The sequence below is a fragment of the Canis lupus genome, chromosome 32, assembly GCF_048164855.1.
Source record: "Canis lupus baileyi chromosome 32, mCanLup2.hap1, whole genome shotgun sequence".
Taxonomy (NCBI): Eukaryota; Metazoa; Chordata; class Mammalia; order Carnivora; family Canidae; genus Canis; species Canis lupus.
The window spans coordinates 25,262,133-25,288,082 of NC_132869.1; the positions used below are offsets into that span (position 1 = coordinate 25,262,133).

Sequence of the window (25,950 nt, forward strand, 5' to 3'; positions counted from 1 at the left end):
TGCAATTACAAAGTAACAATCATAGGTCATTTGTTTAGAAGAACATCAGCTGCTACTCATTCAGCTCTAATACCTGCATAACCAAGAATCCCATTAATGCAAGCACCAAAAGATAATCTTCTGAGACAGAAAAGTTAACTATCAAAGTTTAGGGACAGTTCCCAAAACATAACTAAGTTCCCTTCTTTTTAATAAGATCTTTTTATCACCCCCAACTTGACTCGAATTTTCATTCTTTAATACCTCTTGTCCTATAAAGTTTTTTTTCCTGCTACATAAAACAGCACCTTCCTTTAGATTATAAATGGCCTCCAGGCTATGGATTGGCAATGTATTTTTACCTTCTTTTCTATTTCTTCTTCAAATTCTGAAAAAAATGCTAATCACAAAGCATTTCGTAGAGTTCTCCGTAACTAAAAGCATCTCATACTTCCTTTGTATGCCTACATTCTTCCCTATATGGTAAAATAAGTCCCTATGCTTGTCTTTTGGCCACAGGCTTTTCTTTGTCCAATTGGGAGTTGGTTTAAAATGGCCTATGGGCCAATTTCAACTCTGTTGACTGCACATATAACACATGAGTTAAGCCAAAGTTATTTTTATTAATAGTTTACAAGAGGAATTTTAATTTTAGTAACCAATTTTATCTAAAGAGTTAGGAAAATAAAAAGATATATTTTGTGGCTCATTAAAATTATGTGAAATTCAGATTCCAGTGTCCATAGATAAATTTTAAGTAAATTAACACAGCCTGATCACATTCATCTACTTACTGTCTATGGCTGCCTTTGTGCTATAATGGCAAAGTTGATTATTTGCAACACAGACTGTATGACCCTCAAAGACTGAATATTTATTTCTATCTGTGCTTTACAGAAAAGATTTCCTGACACCTGGTCCAGTAGGTTTAAATCTTATAATCAAAACAACAGAAAACAAACAAACCAAACACTAAGTACACAATAAAATATATGTATACCTGGCAAATATATGGCATTTCACCAGGCTTATGGTTGTCCTTCATATGTTGCAAAAGAATATGCTCTGTTTCAAACGATAATTCACATATTTTGCAAATGGCTAAAAGCGAGGAGGGAAAAAAGACATACCATTTTAAGATATACACACATATCAAATCATTATGTTGTATACCTGAATCTATATGTCATTTACACTTCAATTAAAAACAAGGTAACCTCACCAGGCAAACAAAAACAGATATACATGTGTAAAATTCATTTTATATATTTGTATCAACAATAATAACTATAGTATTGGTGGGGACTGACAATAGTTATACAGTTTTTAACTGTGTGCCAAACACAGTTCTAAGTATTTTACTTACATTAGCTCATTTAATTCCCATAACAGCATTATGAAGTAGGTATTTCTATTATCCCTATTATTCAAATATTAAGTAACTTGCCTGAGGTCACATAGCTGTATAAAGAGGGAGACCTGGGATTTGAATTCAAGCTATCAAGCTCTAATATCTGTGATTTTTAACTAGAATCCTACTTTTCTTATTCAAGTTTAAATGAAAGGCATTAATTTCATATTTGAAAGCTATGATCTGAGGTTGTTAATTTAGTTCCCCACATATAATGCACAGGTTATTTACTTTAATGAATTACTTATAAGAGGAACTTTAACCAGTTTTAACAATTTAGATAACTTAAAACTTTTCCAATTCTGCCCCCAAATTCCAAAGTCTTTTTCTCAGTCTTATTTTTCTAACAAGCTTCTTTAGGTTTTCTTAGAGTTTACGTTGTCAACGTTGATAATATCCAATACCTAAGCAGAATTGTAACTTACTGGAAAATTCATGGGGTGTATGTGTGCTCTCAATGTGACACTGCAGTTGAAATGGTGTGGGAAACTGACGGTAGCAGTGCTGGCAGGTGGTGTGGTTTTCCCAGCTCTCACTGCTCTGCTTCTCAAGTTCCAAATGGTGTTTCATGTGGTTCATAAACCTATAAATGATTGTCAACAGGTGCAAAAATTCAGATTTAAAAACAAAAATCTAACAAATAAGTATCTGAATCTAAAAGTAAATATTATTCAAAATAAAATCTCAAAAGCCTTAAAGTCCTCTAGAAAACTGTGTGTTTTAAATAACTGCCCTCATTAAGTGGCTAAATGAACATCTTTGCTTTTCATCTTTGTTTTAAAAGAATTCATCACTGTAATTAATCTGAAATATCACTAATTTGCTCAAATTCTTAATCATTTCAGATTATTAAAATTTTTTTTAAAGATTTTTAAAAAGCAGGCTTTTTTCCATACATGAATACTGTTTACATTTTTAAATAAAATAGTTGAAAGGAAGGAAACCCTACTACCAAAAGCAACTACAGTCAAGAGAGAAATCTTTTAAGGCTGTGAAGATATACAATAGATTCCAGCTGTTTAAAAGACAAATTACTGGTATTTTTACTTGTGTCTTGGTTTCTAAATGCATGTAATAGCAATTTTAATGCCTACAATTACAAGAACCTTTTGTTTTATTTAATGATACTGGTTTACTGTTAGCACAGACTGTTCATTTTAACTTGCAGACTGTGCCCTTTGTAGGCAACGTCCATTTTTCAGTTTTACATTCTGCAATTTCAGCTTCCCTAAAAGGCTTCTTATGAGCAGGAACTATGACCTTCAACAGCAAAGGGTGCAATATAAATGGGAATACCTATTTAAAAGAGCTTACTGAAGCTTTTTGCTGAATTTGAAAGTAAAGTTGTAACAATTTTTAGTCTGGGTCAACTATTAACAATTATTCATTTGAGCCTGTAAAGGAAAGAATCTTGAAAATAAGTGATAATGTCATTAATTTGGATAGCAGTCACCATGAAGGCCATAACATTTATCTCTTTTTCACATCTCCAAAACAGTACTTCCCTTGAACAGGTTATGGCACACTTTGAAATATCTTTTTGTCCTCCCTTGGTTTTATTTTATTTTTTTATTTTTTTCTCCCTTGGTTTTAATACCAGCTCTACAAACACCTAGAGAAAATCCTAGTCTTGGCTAGGAAAAGAAAAGGTCATGAGCCATTAAACTTTTAGCTCACAACTTTAAGCAATTAAAGTGTATCTATATAAAATAGTCTCTTAACTAGCAAGCTTTCTCAAAATTATTATATGAGCCCCTACTGGGAAGTCAGACTACTTAAACTAATGGATGGAAATGAGGGATACGTAAAAGCAAACTTCTTACAAGGATGTTTGCAGAATAAAATAAACCTAACTGTTTTTGGTGACACTGTAGAAAAAAAAATATCAAAAAATATCATATCACAATATATTGACAAGGCAAAGAGTAAAAATCTATAGCTATCAGTTTTCCCTACCATTCTCTGCAAACATCAATTTGTCTCCCCAGTTTTTACTGTTAAGATAAAATATTATTTAACATATATAACATACATAACTTCTTTGACTACAAAGTATTTACGATTAAGGTTATGTTTCCTAAACAATCAGTATTTCAAAAAGTGCTCAATTCCTGGCTGTTATAAATGTTGTTTGCTTTAAAGTCTGAAATATTCAAGTATTCTAAAAATATGTTAAGTAGTTTTCTGAAACAATAACAAAAAAAGGAATTTTTAATTTTTATGTGTTTAATATTAAGTGGGCTAATCTCAAAGGAAAAGCCAAAAGCTATTGTTGAATAACTTCTAATATACACATAATATTTAAGTATATCAAGGAACTAATAAGTCAGTGAAACATATTTCTATGCTTTCATCCTGTTTACTAACATGATTTTTCTGGTATATTTTGCTATTAAAATGGTAATAATATGGAAATAGATGACAGAGTTCTACTGTAATATTGTTTCAGTTTTATACCACAAAGTACAATATTCCTTCTAACAAACTATTAACTACTGATGCCTGTTAAAGTTTAATTAAAGGAGATAAAGAAATGTGAAGACTCACATGAAATAACATGTGAAAGAATTCGGAAACTATAAAGCACCACAATAAACAAAGCTTTAATAATTGTTATAGAGGTATATCACAATGTATTTCAGGGTTTTCCTATATTCTTCTTTTTGGACCCAAGAACTCACAGGAAAATGGACTATATACTGGGTCCAGAAGTAACCTACAGGTGCCTAAGAATGCTATTTACAAAGTTATCAAGGGTAAATATAAAAAGGCATATATATGTATGTTTGTACAAACACACACACAACACCCTCATCTAAGGAAAGTATACTGATGTCTGCAACTTACTTTGAAATGCATAAGAACAAAAATAGTTTGAAAGAAAAATGAACAGATTATATGATGAAGCAAGCATAGTAAAATGTTAGTGGTAGAATCAAGGTGATAAGCATGTAAAATTTTTAAAACTTTGCTCAATGTCTGAACATTTTTATAATAAAATGGGGGTAAAAACAACCTTAACTAATATAAATACCAACCTACATAACCAATAAAAATATCAATCAATATGTCTTGTTACTCTGTTCTTGTTACATACTCATTTATAGGATGACACCTACTAATATGTAACTCAAAGATCACAAAGTTCCTGAAATTTAAAACACAGATGTATAAAATTCAAAATTCCACCAGAAATTAAATTTCTAATTTTTAAAGGGGTTAAATTTTAAAACCAAAGCAGAAATGTTTCCTAGAACTGGTACTTCTCTAAAGAGTATCACTTTTCCTGCAAGGTAACTGTTCTAAAATTTATAAATCCGAATTAAAAGACCTGAGCATTAAATAAATAAGTATGGAGGAGGTCAAACTGGACTTACTAAAGTGGTTCTTCTTATGAAATGAAGAAAAAATTCAAATGCAGCTAAAAATGAAAATGATTTCATGAAAATTCTTAAATGTGATAATGTAGGAGAATTAGTTAATTTTGCCTTATTTGAAATAAAGTTTGTCCTTTCTTAAGTTATCTTAGAGAAATAAAACTATATTCAAGAATCAACTCTTAATTACAAGAAAGAACAGTTTTTCAACAGGACAGTCTGCCTTTGTCCTTAGTAGAAAGTATTAAAATTGTTTATCCCGAATGGCAAAGAAAAATACAAAATAAAGATACAACATTTATCCAATTTTCAAACAGAAATAAAAATAAGTATTTACATACCTAATATTATTTTTAAGAATTTTCAAGCAACTGAAGCATTTAAAAGTTGTGTGAGTCTTCTGTTCTTCCTGGACATCTCCTTCATGTTTTCCATAATAAAAGTCATTAACTAACATAATCAATTTTCCTTTCTCTGAGTCAACAGTCTTATTTTTATTTACTGTACTTGAAAATTCTGTTTTAGCCAGTCCTAAAAAGTTATTTATCATGTCTGGACAACAGTACTGAAAGAGAAAAAACAGAAGTCTTATTTATCTCTTAAAAAATTAGATACCAACAAAATAATTCTATGTTTACAGCTAAAGTCAGACCATGTAAAACTATGCTTGGTAGTATGTCTGGAAAAATATTAATCCAAAAGTTTGTGGTACACACTCACACTCTAAATAACAATATACACCTATCATCTTAAGAACACCACAAAAATTTTTTAAAGAATAATCTTAGAACTAGGATTTGGCTATTGATCTAACAAGTTTTTCCTTGCAATTTATCTTTTCAGACATAATTACTGAATAATAACTTAAATGTTTAACTGAACTAAAATCTATTCATTTCACATCCATGTCAAGATAGAGCACAGAAAGGAAATGTAGTTTTACATGTCATAATGTATATGTTTAATTATCAGGTGAAAAACGAAATTTCAGAATATCTAGTTAGAACTAAAAATTGAGCACAACTTGCCATTGCCCAGACACAAGGTGCTAGAAAACGTATGTGTGTGTGTGTTGGGGGGGGGGGGGGGGGGAGGCATTAGTAATATCTTGAAAAATTCTACACTTACACCTTGAAATCTAGAATGCTTAAATATTTAAAGGAGAAATTTAGTTCCTCATGAATAAAGTCAAGATGTCACATAAACTGGTTCTAAAGTGGAATACTTTCATACACGAGCTCTTTTTTTTTTCAGTAAGATATAACTAATTCATTTATGGTACATAATTTTCAGCTGAAGAATTTCTCTAAGGTAGTTTTTCTTCTCAAAGTTTTTCTTCTCAAAGGGTAGCGCTGGTGGCGCAGCGGTTTAGTGCCGCCTGCAGCCCAGGGTGTGATCCTGGAGACCCGGGATCGGGTCCCACGTCGGGCTCCCTGCATGGAGCCTGCTTCTCCCTCTGCCTGTCTCTGCCTTTCTCTCTCTCATGAATAAATAAATAAAATATTAAAAAAAAAAAAGGCCAGTCCAAAGAAGACCTGCACTAGAAAAACCAGAAATACTTGTCAAAATGCTAATTCCTGGGCCCACTTCAGACCCATAACCACAATGTATCTCAATACAGCACCCAGAAATCTTTTTCAACAAGACACCCAGGTAATTCTTTTACAACATATACCAACTGGCTTAAACTCTTCCTAAATATGTAACACCATTAAATAGTTTGAAACTCTAACAGAACTCTCTTCCATTTCTCAGATAATATCCATGTCCTCTCTTGCCACAACAAAATATTTGATCATTGGTAAAATGTTCTGTATCACATGGGAAGCTAGGTCTTTGATCCAAGACAGACCTTTAACATTTCAGCTGCTTTTAGTTTGTTCACTTGTCAATTCGGAAATCTTTAAGGAAATAACACTAAGGTAAAAATCTAAACTAGATCTAAAAGAAAGGGGAAAAAATACTAATTAAAATGGTAAAAAATACTAATTAAAATGGGCCCACAAATAGTGACATAATTTGTGTTTGGGAGTTAAGGTTGCATCAATAAGCTAAATTAGGATAAATATATTAGATCCCTAGACTACATTATCCTCTGAGGTCAACCATGCAGAATAAAGTTGAAATGAAACTATAACAAAAAGAGGGAAATGAGAAAGGTTTTGCTCTATATGTTTCTAGATATTTCTTAGGACACATGTAATATTTAAAAGCTCAACCTTAGGAAAGTCAACTATTTCTAAGGACTATTATAAGGCTAAGTTCCTTTTAAAACATACTGGTTTTGACTCTAAGGATAAGTGGAGAAAAGTATGGTTCAGAGTAAATCCATCAACACTATCAGAAAAATAACTCAAAATACATGTCTTACTACAAATGATGTATATCAGTAGTATCATTTTGATAGACAAAATCCCTGACCTTATCTGCAATTTTACCATAGAAGTTATCTCAAACAGCAATGAGAAAAATTATAATGCACAAAAATGATGTAAGTGTCCCTATTAGAAATGTGAACAATCACATATATTCAAACATTAAATCTGGTTTTCAAACTGTAGAAGTTATTGAGTCATATTTGAGACTTGGATTCTTTTCTGAAATCTACAAAATAATCTAAGCAGTCCATAGCAGAGTGTGCTGCAAGGCTATATTTTTCAGAAACATCTAATTTGGTACATGTATAAAAGTTAAAGTTACCTTAAATGCTCATAAATTATAATACACATAACAGATGATCAACTTCTTGCTGTTTTTTCATTTTCTTTTTTTAAAATAAAAAAGATAGGAACAGGTTTTAAAAATAAATATACAAATCTCAAAGTATCCTTTTCTTTCTTTTTTTTTTAAAGATTTTTATTTATTTATTCATGAGAGACATAGAGAGAGAGGCAGAGACATAGGCAGAGGGAGAAGCAGGCTCCCTGCAGGGAGCCCACTGTGGGACTCGATCACGGGACTCCGGGATCATGCCCTGGGCTAAAGGCAGACACTCAACTGCTGAGCCACGGACCGGGCGTCCCTCTTTTTTTTTTTTTTTTGAGTATAGTTGACACACAATGCTATTATTCACAGTATCTTTTAAGCAATGTTTCAAATCCCTATAAGACAGATGAATGATAAACCACTGAAAACCAAGAAGGACAACATAATTCAGGAAACTTAGTAGTTGAGAGAAACGCAGAATCTCAAAGAAAATAGCCAAAAGGCAAGAAAGCAACTTAAGAAATGACAACTAGGTTTAGACTGAAGGTTTTGTAGGAGGATAGAGAAAGCTATGGATGGCACATTGAGCTACGGTTCAAAACCTACTGGTCATCTTTTATTTAATCCTATAACTCTTTTGGTTCTAGCTTTTCACTGTAGCCCTGGGTTATTCCTTATTTTCCTGAGATAACCATTTTGTAAATATTAAATAATGCTATATACTGTAATTAGACAAATAGCAATTACCAGCTAAACCCCATTTTCATATTCACTCCTCCCAGTAGAGAAACCATGTCCTATTGCTTTATTAGCACCTAAAAATTTAGGTTAGACTTTTTTAGAACAAAGAAGGTGGGATGCTATTTTTAAGTAGTAAAATAGAAGTTCCCATATTATCATCCTACATAAGTCAACATTTTCCTCTTCTCCTGGGACTCTTCCAAAGCCACAACAACCAAATTCTAAAAATTTTATTTTCATTGAAACTAAGAGCCAGATAAAATCCACAGACTCTACAACATATGAGCACTACCCAAAGCAGCCAAGATCAGAGAGAAGACATGTAGCTGGAAGTAAATCAGAGAAGTCAAAAGGACCCAACAGTAACACCTTAGAAAGTGTCAGCAAAAATTTGCATTCTAAAGGTGAAAGACACATCCTAAACTGCAAAGCTATATACTTTGTTTACAAAAACAGGTGCAGAAGGATGGCAGAAGTCCCCAGACTTCATTTGGTACAGAGAAGCAGATAAGGCAATGCTACATATAAAATCAGACACAAAAGTCACATTTGCAGGAAGCCACCTGCCCAGCAAAGAGTTATATAAGCTAGTTAGCAGGATGTGAGATTATCCTGGCAACCTACACTTCCTAAAAGGAGGCTTGTACAAAAGAGCTAGCCCAAGAAAATCCAACTTATTCTTTACTATGATTAAAACTTTCATCTAAACAAAAATACTTTAGGATAAAAGGAGGAAAATGTAAAATTCTGACAAAAACACCATGAAGCAGTTGTAGATGAAAACAGTGACCAAAATATTTGCTACAAATTTTAAAAACTTAATGAAGTAATTGTGTCTATTTGGAAAATCACAAAGTAAGAAGAGATGACAAGACAAAAAAGGAATGGCAAAATCGAGGGAAAAGTAGAGAAATCAGAGAGATAAAGACAAATTAGAAAGGATAACAGCAATAAAAGAAAAAAAGAAAAAAAGAAAGGAGAACAGTAGTGAACAGGCATTAGAAAATAAAGTGAAGGAGAGGATGATAATGAGAAAGGGAACTTTAAAAAACTTAAGTGTTAAAAGGATTAGAAAGAAAATGATAGATGTGTCACACAAAGGACATCAAATGAATGCATACTGGACAACATTCTCCCCTCTCTCAAAAGACAAAACAATTGTGTGGATTAATATTTTAAAATATGAATCAAGAAAACTCCACTACAATAAAGGAAAACACAATCATACAAGCAGAAAGAACATGTTACATATCAGAAAAGATTGACCAAATCCCCAACACCAAGTCAGATCATTATAAAATTATCAGTCTTCCAAAATAAAGAATCCTATGGACAGCCAGACAGAAAGATCAAATCATTTATAAAAGGCAAAATAATTTAGGCTTATCCTAGATTTCTCAAAGCAATATTCAATATTGTAAGACAGAAGCATCACAAATAAGATCCTCAAAGTAGGATCCAACTTACTTTATACCTGGCAAAACCGTCTTTTAAGAATGGAATATAGTCCAATTGTTTTGAACATGAAAATAACTCAAAAAATGCTGTTTCAAGGCCCTTCTTTTTTTTTTTTTTTTTTTTTTTCAAGGCCCTTCTTGAGGAAATTACTAGAAGATGAACTTCAGCCAAGTAAGACATAACTAAAGAAGCCATGAGAAACACACTGGTAATCAACACTGAATATATTTACTGTGAAAAAGGATTAAAACAAATACAGAAATAATGTCAAGTAAATCAAATGCAAATGTTTTATGCCCTAACAATGAAAAAATAATACAACCAACAAATAAAAACTAGAAGGGCATAAAAAGATAATAAACATAAGGTTGAGAAAGTTCACAAACTGATTCACATATACTAGCAGTACATCAAAGAATATCATTTAGAGCTACCAAATGAAGTAGTATAGGTATACGCAGTTTTAATAGCACAAAAGTAAACACAGAGAAAGATAATATTGATTAAAAGCAGGTAGGAAAAGAGAAGGTAAGAATGGGTGGGTTAAGAATAGAAAATTAAAAAAAAAAAAAAAAAAGAATAGAAAATTTAATGCTACTTTAACCAATTTTAATATTAGAGAACGGCCAAAGGAATACAAGACTACTAGAATTATATTAGCATTAAAATTAGAAGGATAAACAGGAGAACAAAAATACAGCTTCTCTAAAAACCCAAGCTACAGACATACAAAGCAACCAAATAGTGAGACTTAAAAAAAAAAAAAAAAAGATGATAAAAAATTGTGACAGAACCAAGACCAAATAAACCTATCATCATGTCAACGAATATAAATAAGTTTAACTCAACTGCCAAAAGAGATTTTCATATAGGCTCACAAAGGAAAAATCAACTCTGCTCAAACCAAGGGGCATGATGTGATTCAAAAGGGTTGAAAAGAAAAGGATAAACCAGTAATATACTAGGCAAATGGAAACCATAAAAAAACAAGGGTTGTAAGCCTAAAAGTCATTAACATTAAGACAAAGAGAACAGAACATTTTATAAAAATGCTAAAGGACACATTTGCAATACAACTATAAGAGATTCATCTATATCGCAAACAGCAACAATCTTAAGACAGAACTGCAATAAATTATTAATAGGATCCAGATTGGGATGTGGTATTTCTCAAACCATGTAAGATTAAATAGACAACAAAATAAATAAAAATATAGATATCTAAACAATGCAATTCATATGCTAGATCTGGTTGATAAATACCAAATTCCATATCTTAAGAAATTGTTTACCTATTTTCAAGTTTCCATGTAAATTATATAACCTATACACTAAAAAAGGAAAAATTTGTTAGAACTTGGGTTTTTACCATTAGAAGTTTGAATGCCAGTTATGTCTTTAAATAAACTGGCTATAAAACAATGAGGAATTATGTCGATCTCAAAGAACTTTCTAAAGATTAAATGAAATAATGTATTTAAAGCTTAGTAGTCTGACACAGTCTCAGATAAATAAATTGTTATTATCATAGGATATTTGCTTTATGTTTTAGATATTCTGTACTGAAAGAAAACATTATTTCTGTGGTATAGTCATCTATTTATCTATAATAACAGCAAAAATTCATTTCCTAAGAATCAAAAAATCAGATTTTTCCAAAATGGATATCACTGTTGTCATACTAAAACCAACTGATACACAAAATGCATAAACTAGAATGCAGTTTTTTAAAAGATTTCATTTATTTATTCATGAAAGACACAGAGAGAGACAGAGAGAGAGAGAGAGAGAGCGAGGCAGGGACACAGGGAGAAGGAGAAGCAGCCTCCACACAGGGAGCCTGATATGACACTCAATCCCGGACCCCGGGGTCACACCAAGAGCCAGAGGCAGACTCTCAACCACTGAGCCACCCAGGCGTCCCTAGAATGCAGTTCAAAACACAGCTTTAAACTTGTTCTAGAGCTAGTGACTATTCTGTCACAACTCTTTATGATATAAGCACACGTAGATTATTCATATTATATTTAGTTCAAAAATATGTCTTAGAGATTTAACTTACTATAAACTGTATACAAAACAGAAAAGAAACAAGAACATATCCTTTTACCTGTAAATGCAGAAAGAATATTGGGAAAATAAAAAAAACAACTAATAAAAATCATTTTCTTTGACAGTCATTTTGGGAACCAGGTAAATAAGAGACACAATTATGATTTTTCATTTGTATGCCTTTGTAAACTTTTTTATTTTGAATATCGCTGTATTACCTATTCAAATAATTAAATTAGAGAATTTAGCCCTTTCTTTTTTCTCTCCATCCAAAATGTAAACCATAAAAATAATCAGGTATCTCATCAAAACATCACACAGATTAAAAAAGTGAAAGCCTTGTACAGGTTAATTCTCATACAAGAAGAAAGCACAAAGTACAATTATCAGGGACTACATTCTGGGAGCTGGAAGTAGTGACAGACCAAATACAGCTTTGTATGTGAATAAAGAGATTGTATTTGAAATTCTAAGAGAGTTCCTTTATTTTTTTCTACTTTTTCTGTGGAATGTATTTTTTTTTTTAATTTATTTATTTTAAAGAGAAGGGAGAGAGATAGAAAGTGAGTGTGGAGAGGGGGGCAGAGGAAGAGGAAAAGAGAGTCCCAAGCAGACTGGGTTCTGAGCCATAAAGGCACCCCTCCTTCCTTTCTTTCTTCATACAGCCTATGTGGACTTTTTCCTTTCTCTTTCCCCCTTCCTGCCATCCATACTGGGCATGCAAAGAGAATACAGGTTATCTTTCCTTAGATCACAGTAGGATACTGTAATATATACTAAAATATTTCAAGTGAAATGTTACCTATACCTCATATTTCATTTCTACTTTGAAAAAAAAAATTTTTTTTAGAGAGGGAGAAGGAGGAGGGGTAGAAGAGGAAGAGACAAGCTCCACACTGGATGTGGAACCCAACCCTGGGCTTGACACCAGTCTTGATCTCATCATCCTGAGATCATGACCAGAGCCGGAAATCAAGATTCAGATGTTTAAAAGACTGAGCCACCCAGAGGCCTCTGAAAATTTCTTAAAATCTAATTTCAAGAGCTTTATATTCCAACAAAAAACCTGAAATAATTTATGACAATTACTCAAACTGTATCTGAACAGAGTTAAGATAATTATTACATACGAAATGCTCCATCATTTGGGGCTTAAGTCTGAGTGTTGAAAATTAAATGTAAAATTCAGATTCTCATTGTGTAATGTGATATGCATATATTACCATGGACATAAAAATAAGGTAGCTGAAGAAACTATAAAAATGCCTTTAAAAAAAAAAGTTTGAAGTATAGCAAATCTACTAAAGTATTCTGATTAATACCTTATTTTCATTTAAAATTAGAATACAATAAACATATATTATAATCTATATAAACTTAATTCTTAAAACTTGATGATTCAGAGGAAATTTTTAAATCTTATATGAAAATAATCATTATGAATATAAACCTTTGCCTAAGTTATGTGGAAATACCACCATGAAAAGTTTTTTAGCCTAAATATCTGCACAAAGCATTATTTACTATAAATCAATATTTGGGGGGATTTGCAAATGTCTTTAAAATTAAATTTTGAAAAAAATTTACCTTCATGTGATTTTTCAAAGGATCCAAAAGATTAAAATGAATATTGCATTTTGGACAAGCTCTTGGAAAAGGTGTTCCATTTTTAGATTGATTTGATGAGGTATTTGTACCTAAAATAAATTCAAAACATATAATTCAAAATCTATCACTTTATAACTTTAAATAATCACTGCTAACAGTTTGTAAATTTACTACAACTTCTAAAACTTATGTATAAATACTATAATTTCTTTTATTTCAGAGAGGGGTGCAAAGGGAGAGAGATAGAATATTAAGCAGACTCCATGCCCAGCACAGAGCTGAATGTGGCTCAATTTCACAGCCTTCAGATCACCACCTGAGTCGAAATTAAGAGTTGGATGCTTAAGTGACTGAGACACCTAGGTGCCCCTATAATTTCTTTTTTATATGCCACCTTTCACATTTACCTTTTGATGACATGGCCTGAGGAGATGTCACTGAAAGAGATTTAACTGAAGGAAAAACAGCTGAAGAATTTAATCCAGAAATACCATCACTGGGCTTCGGCTTTTTTGGATTAACACTGTTTACTTCAGAAGTAGAAGGACGTTTTGATAAAAACGAACTTTCATTCATACCTACAATGAATTAAATAGTGGAAAAAATATTTTTAAACACTTTAGCATATTACTTATAACAAAGTAAAATTACTTTGGAGCTAAATTAAATGCAATACAATTGAATTATCCTATCACTCAAATGATAATAAATAGTGATACAAATTGATGTGATCAAATGTCAAAAGTATATCAAGTATCAATCCTGAAAAAGAATAATAAAACTGGAGTATCACAATCTCAGATTTCAAGTATACTACAAAGCTGTAGTAATCAAAACAGTATGGTACTGGACAAAAATAGACACACAGATCAATGCAGCAGAACAGAGAGCCCAGAAATAAACCCACAATTACATGGTCAATGAATCTACAACAAAAGAGGCAAGACTATAAAATGAGAAGAATCTTCAACAAATGATGTTGGGAAAATTGGACACCAACATACAAAAGAATGAAACTGGACCACTTTCTTACACAAAAATAAACTCAAAATGGATTAAAAACTTATATGTGAAATCTGAAGCCATAAAATTTCTTGAAGAAAACACAGGCAGTAATCTCTTCGGTATCAGACACAGAAACTTTTTCTCGATATGTCTCCTTTGGCAAGGGAAACAAAAGCAAAATTAAACTATCGGGACTATATAAAAATTAAAGACTGCACAGCAAAGGGAACCATCAACAAAACAAAAAGGTAATCTACAGAATGGGAAAAGATACTGCCAAATGATATATCTAAGAGGGAGTTAGTATCTAAAATATATAAAGAACTTATACAACTCAACACCAAAAAAACCTCCAAATAATGCAATTAAAAATGGGCAGAAGACATGAACAGACATTTCTCCAAAGACATAGAGATGGTCAACAAATGCATGAAAAGATGCTCAACATCACTTATTATAAGCAAAATGCAAATCAAAAGCACAATGAGGTATCATTTCACACCTGTCAGAATGGCTAAACTCAGAAAGACAAGACATAACAAATGTTGATGAGAATGTGGAGAAAAAGGAACCCTCATCCATTGTTGGTAGCAATGCAAGCCAGTGCAGCCACTGTGGAAAACAGTATAGAAATTCCTCAAAATATTAAAAATAGAATTACCACATTATCCAGTAATTCCACTACTGGGTAGTTACTCCAAGAATACAAAAACACTAAAAGATGTATTTATTGCAGCATTATTTACAATAGCCAAGATATGGAAGTAACCCAAGTGTCCACCAATACATGAATGGATAAAGATTTCATATATAAGTAAATGGAATAAAAAAGAATGAAATCTTGCCATTTGTAATAACATGAATGGATCAAGAAGGTGTAACTACTCTTTTGGTAAGAAAAAACCAAACACTTAAATACAGAGAACAAACTGGTGGTTGCCAGAGGGAAGGTGGGTGGGAAAAGGAGTGAAATAGGTGAAGGGAATTAAAAACAAACTTATTATGAGATGCTTTGGTGGCTCAGTGGTTGAGCATCTGCCTCTGGCTCAGGGTATGATCACAGGGTCCGAGGATTGAGTCCCACTTCGGGCTCCCTGCAAGGAGCCTGCTTCTCTCTCTGCCTATGTCTCTGCCTCTGTCTCTGTGTCTCTCATGAATAAAAAAATAATCTAATAAAAATAAAAATAAATTTGTGATAAGCACTGAGTAATGTATAGAATTGTTGGATCATTATATTACACACCTGAAACTAATATTAAACACTATTAAATAATTATTTTTAATTCTTCTTTCTTTTTTGGCAGGGGGGGGGAAGGGAGAGGGAGAGAGAGAATCTTAAGCAGGCTTCACATCCAGCATGAAGCCCAATGTAGGGCTCTATCTCACAACCCTGAGATCATGACCTGAGCCAAAGTGAAGAGCCAGACACTTAATCAACTGAGCCATCCAAGAACGCTATACTTGAACTTTTTAAAATTTTGTGGGAAGGGAGCTAGCATGGCAGCATAGTAGGAGGATCCTAGGCTCCTCTCATCCCTTGAACACAGCTAGATAACTATTAAATCATTCTGACTACCCAACAAATCAACCTCAGGACTGACAGAACAAACTCCACAAATAAAGGAAGATAAGAGGCCACATCCATGAAGGTAGAAAGTATGGAGACATGGTTTGAGAAATGGATCATGGGTGCTGCAGAGGGGAGGGAGCCCTAGTGGCTGAGAGAGGCACAAGGAAAACAACTCCCCAAAGCTACTGGCTGAGAAAATGAGAAGGGCTGATTTTCATGACTTTTTGCAACAAGTAGGATTTGAAGACTGGAATTTTAAAGGTCAGTTGGGCTTGGCTGGGACAGAACCCCTAGGGCACGGCCCTACTCCTGGAAAAAAGCAGGCAAACAACCCTAGGGACAGATGGCATTTGAGGCATGCCTAAGGCACATAGCAGGGAGATTGTTCACTCTCTTTAGAGGCATATCTGTGACAGGTGGTGTTTGCAGAGACACCTCTCCAGGGACAAAAGAGCCACTCCCCAGCCCCTCAGCACAGGGGCAGAGCCACCTGCTAAGGGAAGCTTAGCCCGACACTGGTTGCCTAGCCTGCTTGCTCCAAGTCCCACAACCCTGTGTTCTGGCTCAAGTGACCTCTGCAATCAAACTTGCATCAGTCCCAGAGCAGTGAGACACTCCACCAGAAGACCAACGCTGGTCCCCACATACCACATCTCTAAAGATTGTAGTTTTAAAAGTAAGCAGGGCTGGCTGGGATAGAGCCCAAAGTGCACTGTGCTGCTCTAGGCAGGCAACAACCAAGAGACAGACAGCATGAAAATGGCAATTCAAAAAACACCTGGGGTGCGCAAAGGAAAATTATTCATTTGCTCTTCTGGGAGTCCTTCCCTAAGAGCAGCCAGTACAAAGGCCCCTCTCTGGGGACAAAGGAGTAGGCTGGTGCCACTTCTCTCTCCCTACCCTGCAGCATAAATCATCTGCAGTAAATGCCACAGTACCTACATTAACGTCTAACCTGCTTATACCAAGTCCCACCACACTGCACTCAAGGCACTGCTATTCTGGGCAAGTGAACCACAGTCCCAGCACAGTGGGTCCCTTCCCCAGATGACCAGCAGAAACCCCTGCACAAAGCACATCTCCCAACCAGAAAGTTCTGCAAGACTTCAGTTGTAGTGGAAGTAGCATCAGGTCTCATTTAGTGAGCAGACCAGAGCACACCTAGTTAAAACTCGCCACATTCTGGCCAAGGTCCAAACACTGCCCACTGCAGGCAAGGAGAGCCCCTGCATACGACTGGACTGAGGGATAGAGAAGTCAACAACAGCACCAGAATCCATGCAGCACACACCAGAAATACTCCCTGAAACACCAGGCTCTGAACATTACATGACCTCTTCTTCATAAAGCCATTAGTCTCAGGAGCAGGAAACAAAAGAGGCTTTTTTAACTCACAGAAGAAGACAGAGTTAGACAAAATGCCATGGTGGAAAAATCCATCCCAAATGAAACAACAAAAAGTTGTATCCAGAGATCTAATCAAAATAGATATAAGTAACATGCCTGATGGAGAATTTAAAGTAACAATCATAGGATACTCGCTGGGCTTGAGAAAAAAAAATGGAGGACTTCAGGGAGGCCCTTACCACAGAGATAAAACAGTTAAAAAACAATCAGAAATGAAAAATACAATAACAGAGATTTGAAACAGACTGGATGCAAAGAACACAAGGATGGACAAAGCAGAGAAATGAATAAGTGATATAGAATCTAGAACTACAGAAAATAATGCAGTTGAACAAAAGAAAGAGAAGAATTATGCATAATGAGAACAGATGTAAGGAACTCAGTGACTCCATCAAATATAATTATACTCATATTATAGGAGTCCCACAAGAAAGAGGGAGAGAAAAAGGGACAGAAAATTTTTTTGAGGAAATAATAGCTGAAAAATTCCCTAATCCAGAAAAGGAAACAGAGATCTACATCCAGGAAGCACAAAAGATTCCTATCAAAATCAACAAAAGCAGGCCAACACCAAGACGTACTGTAGTTAAATTTGCAAAATACAGTCATAAAAAAAATCCTAAAAGCATCAAGACAAAAAAAGTCCCTAACTTAAAAAGGGTAGACCCCATAAAGCTAGCTGCAGATCTCTCCACAGAAACTAAGCAAGTCAGAAGAAAGTCTTGAATGGGAAAAATATGTAGCCAAGAATACTCTATCCAGCAAGGCTATAACTCAGAATAGGAGAGATAAAGGGTTTCGCAGACAAACAAAAAGAGCTCATGACCACTACACGAGCCATGCAAGAAATATTAAAGGGAACTCTTGAGTGGAAAGGAAAGACAAAAAGTGACAGAGAGAAGAAAGAAACAGAGAAAATCTCCAGAAACAATGAAAAATCAAGTAATAAAATGGCACTAAATACATATCCATCAATAATTATGCTGAATGTAAATGGACTAAATGCTCCAATCAAAAGACACAGGATTTCAGAATGGATTTAAAAAAAAAAAAAAAAAAAGGCCCTACTATATGTTGCCTACAAGAGACTCCTGAAGATTGAAAGTGACGGGATGGAAAAATATTTATCATGCAAATGGACATCAAAAAGGAAGCTGGAGGAGCAATACTTGTATCAGACAACTAGATTTTAAACCAAAGACTGGAAAAAGAGGTGAAGAAGGGCACGCTAATATAAAGATTTTTTTAAAATTTATTTATTCATGAGAATACACAGAGAGGAGAGAGAGAGAGGCAGAGACACAGGCAGAGGGAGAAGCAGGCTCCATGCTCGACGGGCTGAAGGCGGCGCCAAACCACTGAGCCACCCAGGCTGCCCTGGGCACGCTATTATAATAAAAGAATCTATCCAATAAGAAGATCTAATAATTATAAATATTTATGTCCCCAATATGGAAGCAACCAAATATATAAAGCAATTAACAACAAAATTAAAGACACTCAAAGATAATAAAATAACAGTAGAGGACTTTAACATCCCACTTACATCAATGGACAGATCATCTCACCAAAAAATCAACAAGGAAACAATGGTTCTGAATGACACACTGGAACAGATGGACTTAACAAATATATTCAGAACATCCCATCCTAAAGCAGCAGAATACACATTCTTTTCAAATGTGCTAGGGACATTCTCCACAATAGATCACATACCAGGTCACAAATCAGGCCTTAAGAAGACTGAGATCCTACCACGTCTATTTTCTGATCACAACACTATGAAACTTGAAGTCAACCACAAGAGAAAATTTGGGAAGACCACAAACACATGGAGATTAAACAAAATGCTACTAAAGAATGGGTCAACCAGGAAATCAAAGAAGAAATTAAAAAATACATGGAAACAAATGAAAATGAAAACACAATGGTCCAAAAGCTTTGGGATGCAGCAAAAATGGTCATAAGAAGGAGTATTTAACAATACAAGCCTACCTTAAGAAGCAAGAAAAATTTCAAACACCCTAATCTTACACCTAAAGAAGAAAAAGAACAACAAATGAAACCTACAGTCAGTAGAAGGGAAAGAATAAAGATTAGAGCAGAAATAAATGATAAAGAAACTTAAAGAAATAGATCAATGAAACCAGCAGCTGGTTCTTTGAAAAAAAAAAAAAATCAATAAAATTGATAAGCCCCTAGCCAGACTTACCAAAAAAAAGGACCTAAATATAAAGAAATAAAATCATAAACATAAACAGGAGAGGAGAAATTACAACCAGCACCACAGAAGTACAATTATCAGAGAATATTAAGAAAAACTACATGCTAACAAATGGGACAACCTGGAAGAAATGGATAAATTCCTAGAAACATATAAACTACCAAAACTGAAACACGAAGAAATAGAAAACTTGAACAGATCAATAACCCAGGAAAGAAACTGAATCAGTAATCAAAAAATTCCCAACAAATAAAAGTCCAGGAACAGTTAGCCTCAAAGGTGAATTCTACAAAACATTTAAGGAAGAGTTAACACCTGTTCCTCTCAAACTATTGCAAAAAAATAGAAATAGAAAGAAAACTTCCAAATTCATTCTATGAGGAAAAAGACTCCACTAAAAAGGAACTACAGGCCAATATCCCTAATGTACATGGATGTAAAAATTCTCAATATGATACTAGCAAATCAAATCCAACAGACATTAAAGAATCATATACCACAATCAAATGGGATTTATCCCTGGGCTGCAAGGGTGATTCAAGATTTCAAAATCAATGTGATACATCACATTAATATAAGAAAGGATAAGAACCATATGATTCTCTCAATAGATGCAGAAAAAGCATTCAACAAAGTACAACATCCATTCATGATAAAAATCGTCAACAAAGTAGGGATGGACATTATCTCAACATATCTCAAATGACATATCTCAACATCATAAAGGCCTTATATGAAAAGCCCACAGCTAATATCATCCTCAATGGAGAAAAACTGAAAGCTTTTCCTCTACAGTCAAGAACAAGATGAGGAAAAAAAAAATGAACAAGATAAGGATGTCCACTCTCACCACTGTTATTTAACATAGTACTGGAACTCCTAGCTACAGCAATCAGACAACAAAAAGAATAGAAGAATAGAAGGCATCTAAATTGGCAAGAAAGAAGTCGAATTTTCGCTATTTGCAGATGACACAATAAAAGAAAATCTGAAAGACTCTACCAAAAACTTGTTTGAACTAATACATGAATTCAGTAAAGTTGCAGGATACAAAATCAACATACAGAAATCCACTTCGTTTCTATACACCAATAATGAAGCAGCATACAGAAATCAAGGAATCAATCCTTTTTACAATTATACCCAAAACCATAAGATATCTTGGAATATATATAACCAAGAGATAAAAGATATGTACTCTGAAAACTATAAAACACTGATGAAAGAAACTGAAAAGACACCAAGAAATGGAAACAGCCCATGGAATTCTATGCTCATGGGCTGGAAGAACAAATATAGTTAAAATGTTTATACCACTCAAAGCAATTTATATATTTAATGCAATTCCTATAAATACCCCAGCATTTTTCAGAGAGCTGGAACAAACAATCTTAAAATTTGTATGGAACCACAAAACACCTCGAACAGTCAAAGCAATCTTGAAAAAGAGAAACAAAACTAGAGGCACTAAAATCTCAGATTTCAAGCTATATTACAACGCTGCAGTCATCAAGACAGTATACGGCATGGGCACAAAAACAGACATGCAGATCAATGGGACAGAATAGAAAACCCAGAAATGAACCCATAATTTTACAGTCAATTAATCTTCAACAAAGCAGGAAAGAATACACAATGGGAAAAAAAAGATCTCTTCAAAAAAACGTGTTGGGAAAACTGGAGAGCAACATCCAAAGAATGAAACTAGACCACTTTGTTATATCATAGACAAAAAAATTAAAATTGGATAAAAGACCTAAATATGAGACAGGAAGCCATCAAAATCCTAGAGGAGAAAACAGGCAGTAACCTCTCTGACACTGGCCATAGCAACTTCTTTTTAGATATGTCTCCTGTGACAAGGGAAACAAAAGCAAAAATAAGCTATTGGGAGTTCATCAAAATAAAAGGCTTCTGCATGGCAAAGAAACAATCAACAAAACTAAAACACAACCTTTGGAATGGGAGAAGATATTTGCAAATGACATTCAAACAGGGTTAATATCCAAAATCTATAAAGTAACTTATAAAACTCAACACCCAAAACACAAATAATCCATTTCAAAAATAGAAGACATGAATGGACAATTTTCCAAAGCAAACATAGATAGCTAACAGACACATGAAAAGATGCTCAACATCACTGATCATCGGGGAAATACAAATCAAAACTACAATGAGATATCACCTTAACCAGTCAGAATGGCTAAAATTAACAATACAGAAAACAACAGGTGTTGGCAAGGATAGAGAGTCAGGGGAACCTTCTTACACTGTTGGTGGGAATGAAAACTGGTACAGCTACTCTGGAAAACAGTATGAAGGTTTCTCAAAAAGTTATAAATAGAACTACCCTACCATCCAGAAATTGCATTACTAGATGTTTACCCAAAGGATATAAAAATACTGATTCAAAGGGATACATGTACCCCGACGTTTACAGCAGCATTGTCAACAATAGATGCACAAATTTCCAAATTATGGAAAGATCCCAAATGCCCACCAACTGATGAGTGGATAAAGAAGTAGTAGTATATCTATATAATGGAATATTACTCAGACATAAAAAAAAGAAAGAAATCTTGCTATTTGCAATGACAAGGATGGAATGAGACAGTATTACGCTAAGTGAAATAAGTCTATCAAATAAAGATGAATAGCACATGATTTCACTCATATGTGGAACTTAAGAAACAAAACAAATGAACGTAGGGGAGAAAAAGAAAGTGAGGCAAACCAAGAAAGAGATACTTAAGGAGAGAGAACAAACTGATGGTTAGCAGAGGGGAGGTATGTGGGGGGTGGGGGGGAGTGGGTTAGATGATGTGGATTAAGGAGCACACTTGTGAAGAGCACCAAGTGTTGTATGTAAGTGCTGAATCACTGAATTCTACACCTGAAATTAATATTATACTGTATGTTAACTAACTGGAATTTAAATAAAAACTTGAGGATAATAAATATTAATTTAATTATTAAGAAATAATTATTTAAAAGTCAGCGTTGTAAAAAATTATATAAACATCTATTATGGACTATATACATATTCAAATAATTTGTAAAATAATCTTCTATGCAAGAAAATACTAAATATGGCTACAAATAAAGGAATATATAAACAGCCATATGAAAGAAGCCAGATCAAAATATCCCAAGTAAAAAAGAAAAGAAAAAATTAAAGCATAGAGAACACTCTAAGTTTCTACAAATGAATCACTTTTCAATGTTTTAAGTGCACTGGAGCTAGTTTACAAAAGAAATTTTATTTTATTCTAAAAATTTAGAAAGACCCATTAAAACCTTTTTATTTTTTTTTTAATGTCTAATGGAAAGTTAGTTTTTTTTCCACCTAATAAAGAAGTGGTCTACTCATGGCTTTAGGTTATATTATCTGTTTATTCAAAGTGGAAAAACTACAAAAATGGAAAGTACAAAGTAGAAAAACTAATTTTGAATGATAATACGTTATTCACTCATATGAAAGGGCTCATAATGGAAGGCGTTAGTACAATAGTTTCCAAATTATGTTCCTGGAGCCTAATGGGCTCATTTTAGGGAATATATTAGTTATCTCTGACAGAGGAACTCTTTTATATTTTATTTATTACCATTTTGAATAAAATTTTATTTGCATGGGAATTTTATTCCTAAAAACAATTTTTAGTTTGAAAACCAACACTTTTAAACTAAACAATTTTAGTCCTATTTAGAGCATTAGCAAGAGAAATAGGGATATTTAGGCTATACCCAGGTCAGGCAAAAGTTGTTTTTGAAAACAATACACAACTGTACTTGGTAATAAAGATCCTAAAACTGCACACCATATTTTAATTTTCTCAACTATACATGAAAAATAGAAGCAACAAAGTAAATATATTAGAAATATTTCAGGCTTTTAGGGATCCCTGGGTGGCTCAGCGGTTCAGCGCCTGCCTTTGGCCCAGGGCATGATCCTGGGGTCCCGGGATCAAGTCCCACATCGGGCTCCCAGCATGGAGCCTGCTTCTGTCTCTGCCTCTCCCTCTCCCTCTCCCTCTCTCTCATGAATAAATAAATTTAAAAAAAAATCTTAAAAAAAAAAAAAAAAAGAAATATTTCAGGCTTTTAAACCAGACAGTAGAAGTTGAAATCCAAGTTCTGTCACTGCCTAGCTATGTATTCTTGGCTTATTTAATTAAGTTTTCTGAGCCTCAGTTTCCTCTTTTGTAAAATAAGTTATATTGCCTTATTTCACAAAGCTGTTTTAAGATCAAATAAGATAATATATTTAAAGCATTCAACACGATATTTGACACATAGAAAGTATTTAGTAATAAATGACAACCATTATCATTACTAAAAAAAATTTTGTATCTTAACTTACTTTTAAAAAGCACCCACACAACACCTGGCACATAGAAAGCATTCAACAATAAATGACAGCTATTATCATTACTAACAAAATATTTTATATCTTAACCTACTTTAGAGGAAAAAAATTATTCTAATAGATTCACCCATCAGCTTTTTAGTATGGGGAAACATGCCAGACAAATAGAGTGTGATATTAGTTCATCCTGTGAAATAACATAAAAATGATTTTTTCCCCATCTTCGAGACACATGATTTTTTTTAAAGATTTTATTTATTTATTCATGAGAGAGAGAGAGAGAGCGAGAAACAGGCAGAGGGAGAAGCAGGCTCCATGCAGGCAGCCTGATGTGGGACTTGATCCTGGGGTTTCCAGGATCACACCCTAGGCTGAAGGCAGGCACTAAACCACTGAGCCACCCAGGGATCCCCAAGACACATGATTATTGATATTGGTACTTGGAAAGGATTTGTGTAATCACAGTAGCATTCTTGTGAGATGCTTAAGTTACTTGAAAAACCAATGAATGCTGGTATTTTGATTAAGCATTTGCATATAATAGGCTGGACAGTAGAAACAGAGTTTCATACTATAAGAACTTTTTAACATAAGAAATAAAATCACTCTGCATTTAAGAGTTTAATTTACTTATTTTTAAAGATTTTATTTATTGATTTGAGAGAACAGAGAGAGCATGTGCACACAACTGGGGGGAGGGGCTGAGAGAGAGAGAGAAGCAGACTCCCCACTGAGCAGGGAGCCCAATACAGGGCTTGTTCCCAACACCTTGGAGTCACAACCTGAGCCCAAGGCAGATGCTTAACCTACTGAGCCACTTGGTAATCCACTCAGGCACCCCCATTTAAGAGTTTTAAATTCTGACCCTTTATTTATTCATGTCATCTTTGGTTTGTATTGTTTTCTACACTGAACAGCTTTCTATCAGTAAAAATCCTTTTGAGAACAAGCTTAAATCCAGTCTTCTTCAAATATCTCTGACCATTGGATAGTGGTCAGTTAATGCTATTGACTATAAATCACATATTATCAATCATACCAACTGCTGTCAAGTCCTTTAAAGTTCATAATGCATTTTCACATTTTATCTTATTTGTGCCTCAGAAAGCCCTGACTAAAGTGGAGCGAGAATTAAAATTTTATCTCCCAATGGCTGACTCCAGGTCTGGAGTATGAATGCATTAATAAGAAAAATAAAATCTCCTTTTAATAATATAAGAAGACTAAAGTGTAAAGACTTGATGAAGACTACAAAAATCTTAATAGCAGTTCAAATCTGTGTCTTCTCATCCTACTTGCTGCTCAGGCTAATGTTTCTCTCTGCAGCAGAAAACTTGGGAGGTAGAACAGGAGTCATTGCCCCTACTCACAAGAAGTTTCAAGAATTCAGACTTTTTCTATTAACAAAGTCCTTCTGTTTAGTAAAACCAACCTTAAGACAACAATCATTGCCCTTGTTTCTTACCTACTTTACTAACTAGATTTTTATAAGTATGTGACACCCAAAGAAGTGAACATCAACAAAATGTTACCTAAATGGAAAACGATTTATGCACTAATATTACAATAAAGAATCAGAGGAGGGTTTGGTAGATTCTCCACACTGATTTGTTAGTAAATAATCTAAAAAGTCCCCCCAAAATCTTGTTTATTTCTATTTTGTCAAATATTTAAAATATACGAAAACAGCAAATATACAAAGCATAATTACCTCGATTACTGGGAATTTTCAGTTAGATGAAATTCTTTCATAGCATGGCTAATGAAGAACTATGTTTCAGTATACAAAGAACTTTAACTCTAACAAGGAAATTTCATATTCCTCCAATGGGCATTTACTGAATGTTGGCTATATACAAACTTATTGTGCCACTTTATAAAAGCACTCTATTGTCATACATAACTACAATATCTAAAGCCTTTACTGAATATACACTATTCTAATTAGGAAATCAATTGTAACCATATACTTTTTCACATTAGTTATAGAAATGAATTAATACTGTTTTTAACAGATGTAGGATATCAAAGATTTCTGTAACT

General features: G+C 33.7%; 1 protein-coding gene across 25 annotated transcripts in view; it reads right to left on the reverse strand.

Moving 5' to 3' along the window:
* The window catches only part of ZNF280D (zinc finger protein 280D), a 293,959-nt gene that overhangs the window by 65,716 nt on the left and 202,293 nt on the right, over positions 1-25,950 (reverse strand). For all 25 annotated transcript variants that reach the window (XR_012022602.1, XR_012022608.1, XR_012022605.1 and 22 more), the window contains 5 exons: positions 13,740-13,910; positions 13,312-13,421; positions 5,109-5,332; positions 1,816-1,973; positions 980-1,080 (listed from right to left, as the gene is read on the reverse strand). Coding sequence is in view for 18 of the 25 variants with exons in the window: in XM_072808743.1 (XP_072664844.1) it covers positions 980-1,080; positions 1,816-1,973; positions 5,109-5,332; positions 13,312-13,421; positions 13,740-13,910 (764 nt within the window). In the remaining 7 variants the exon portion in view is untranslated. The remainder of the gene's footprint in view (positions 1-979; positions 1,081-1,815; positions 1,974-5,108; positions 5,333-13,311; positions 13,422-13,739; positions 13,911-25,950) is intronic.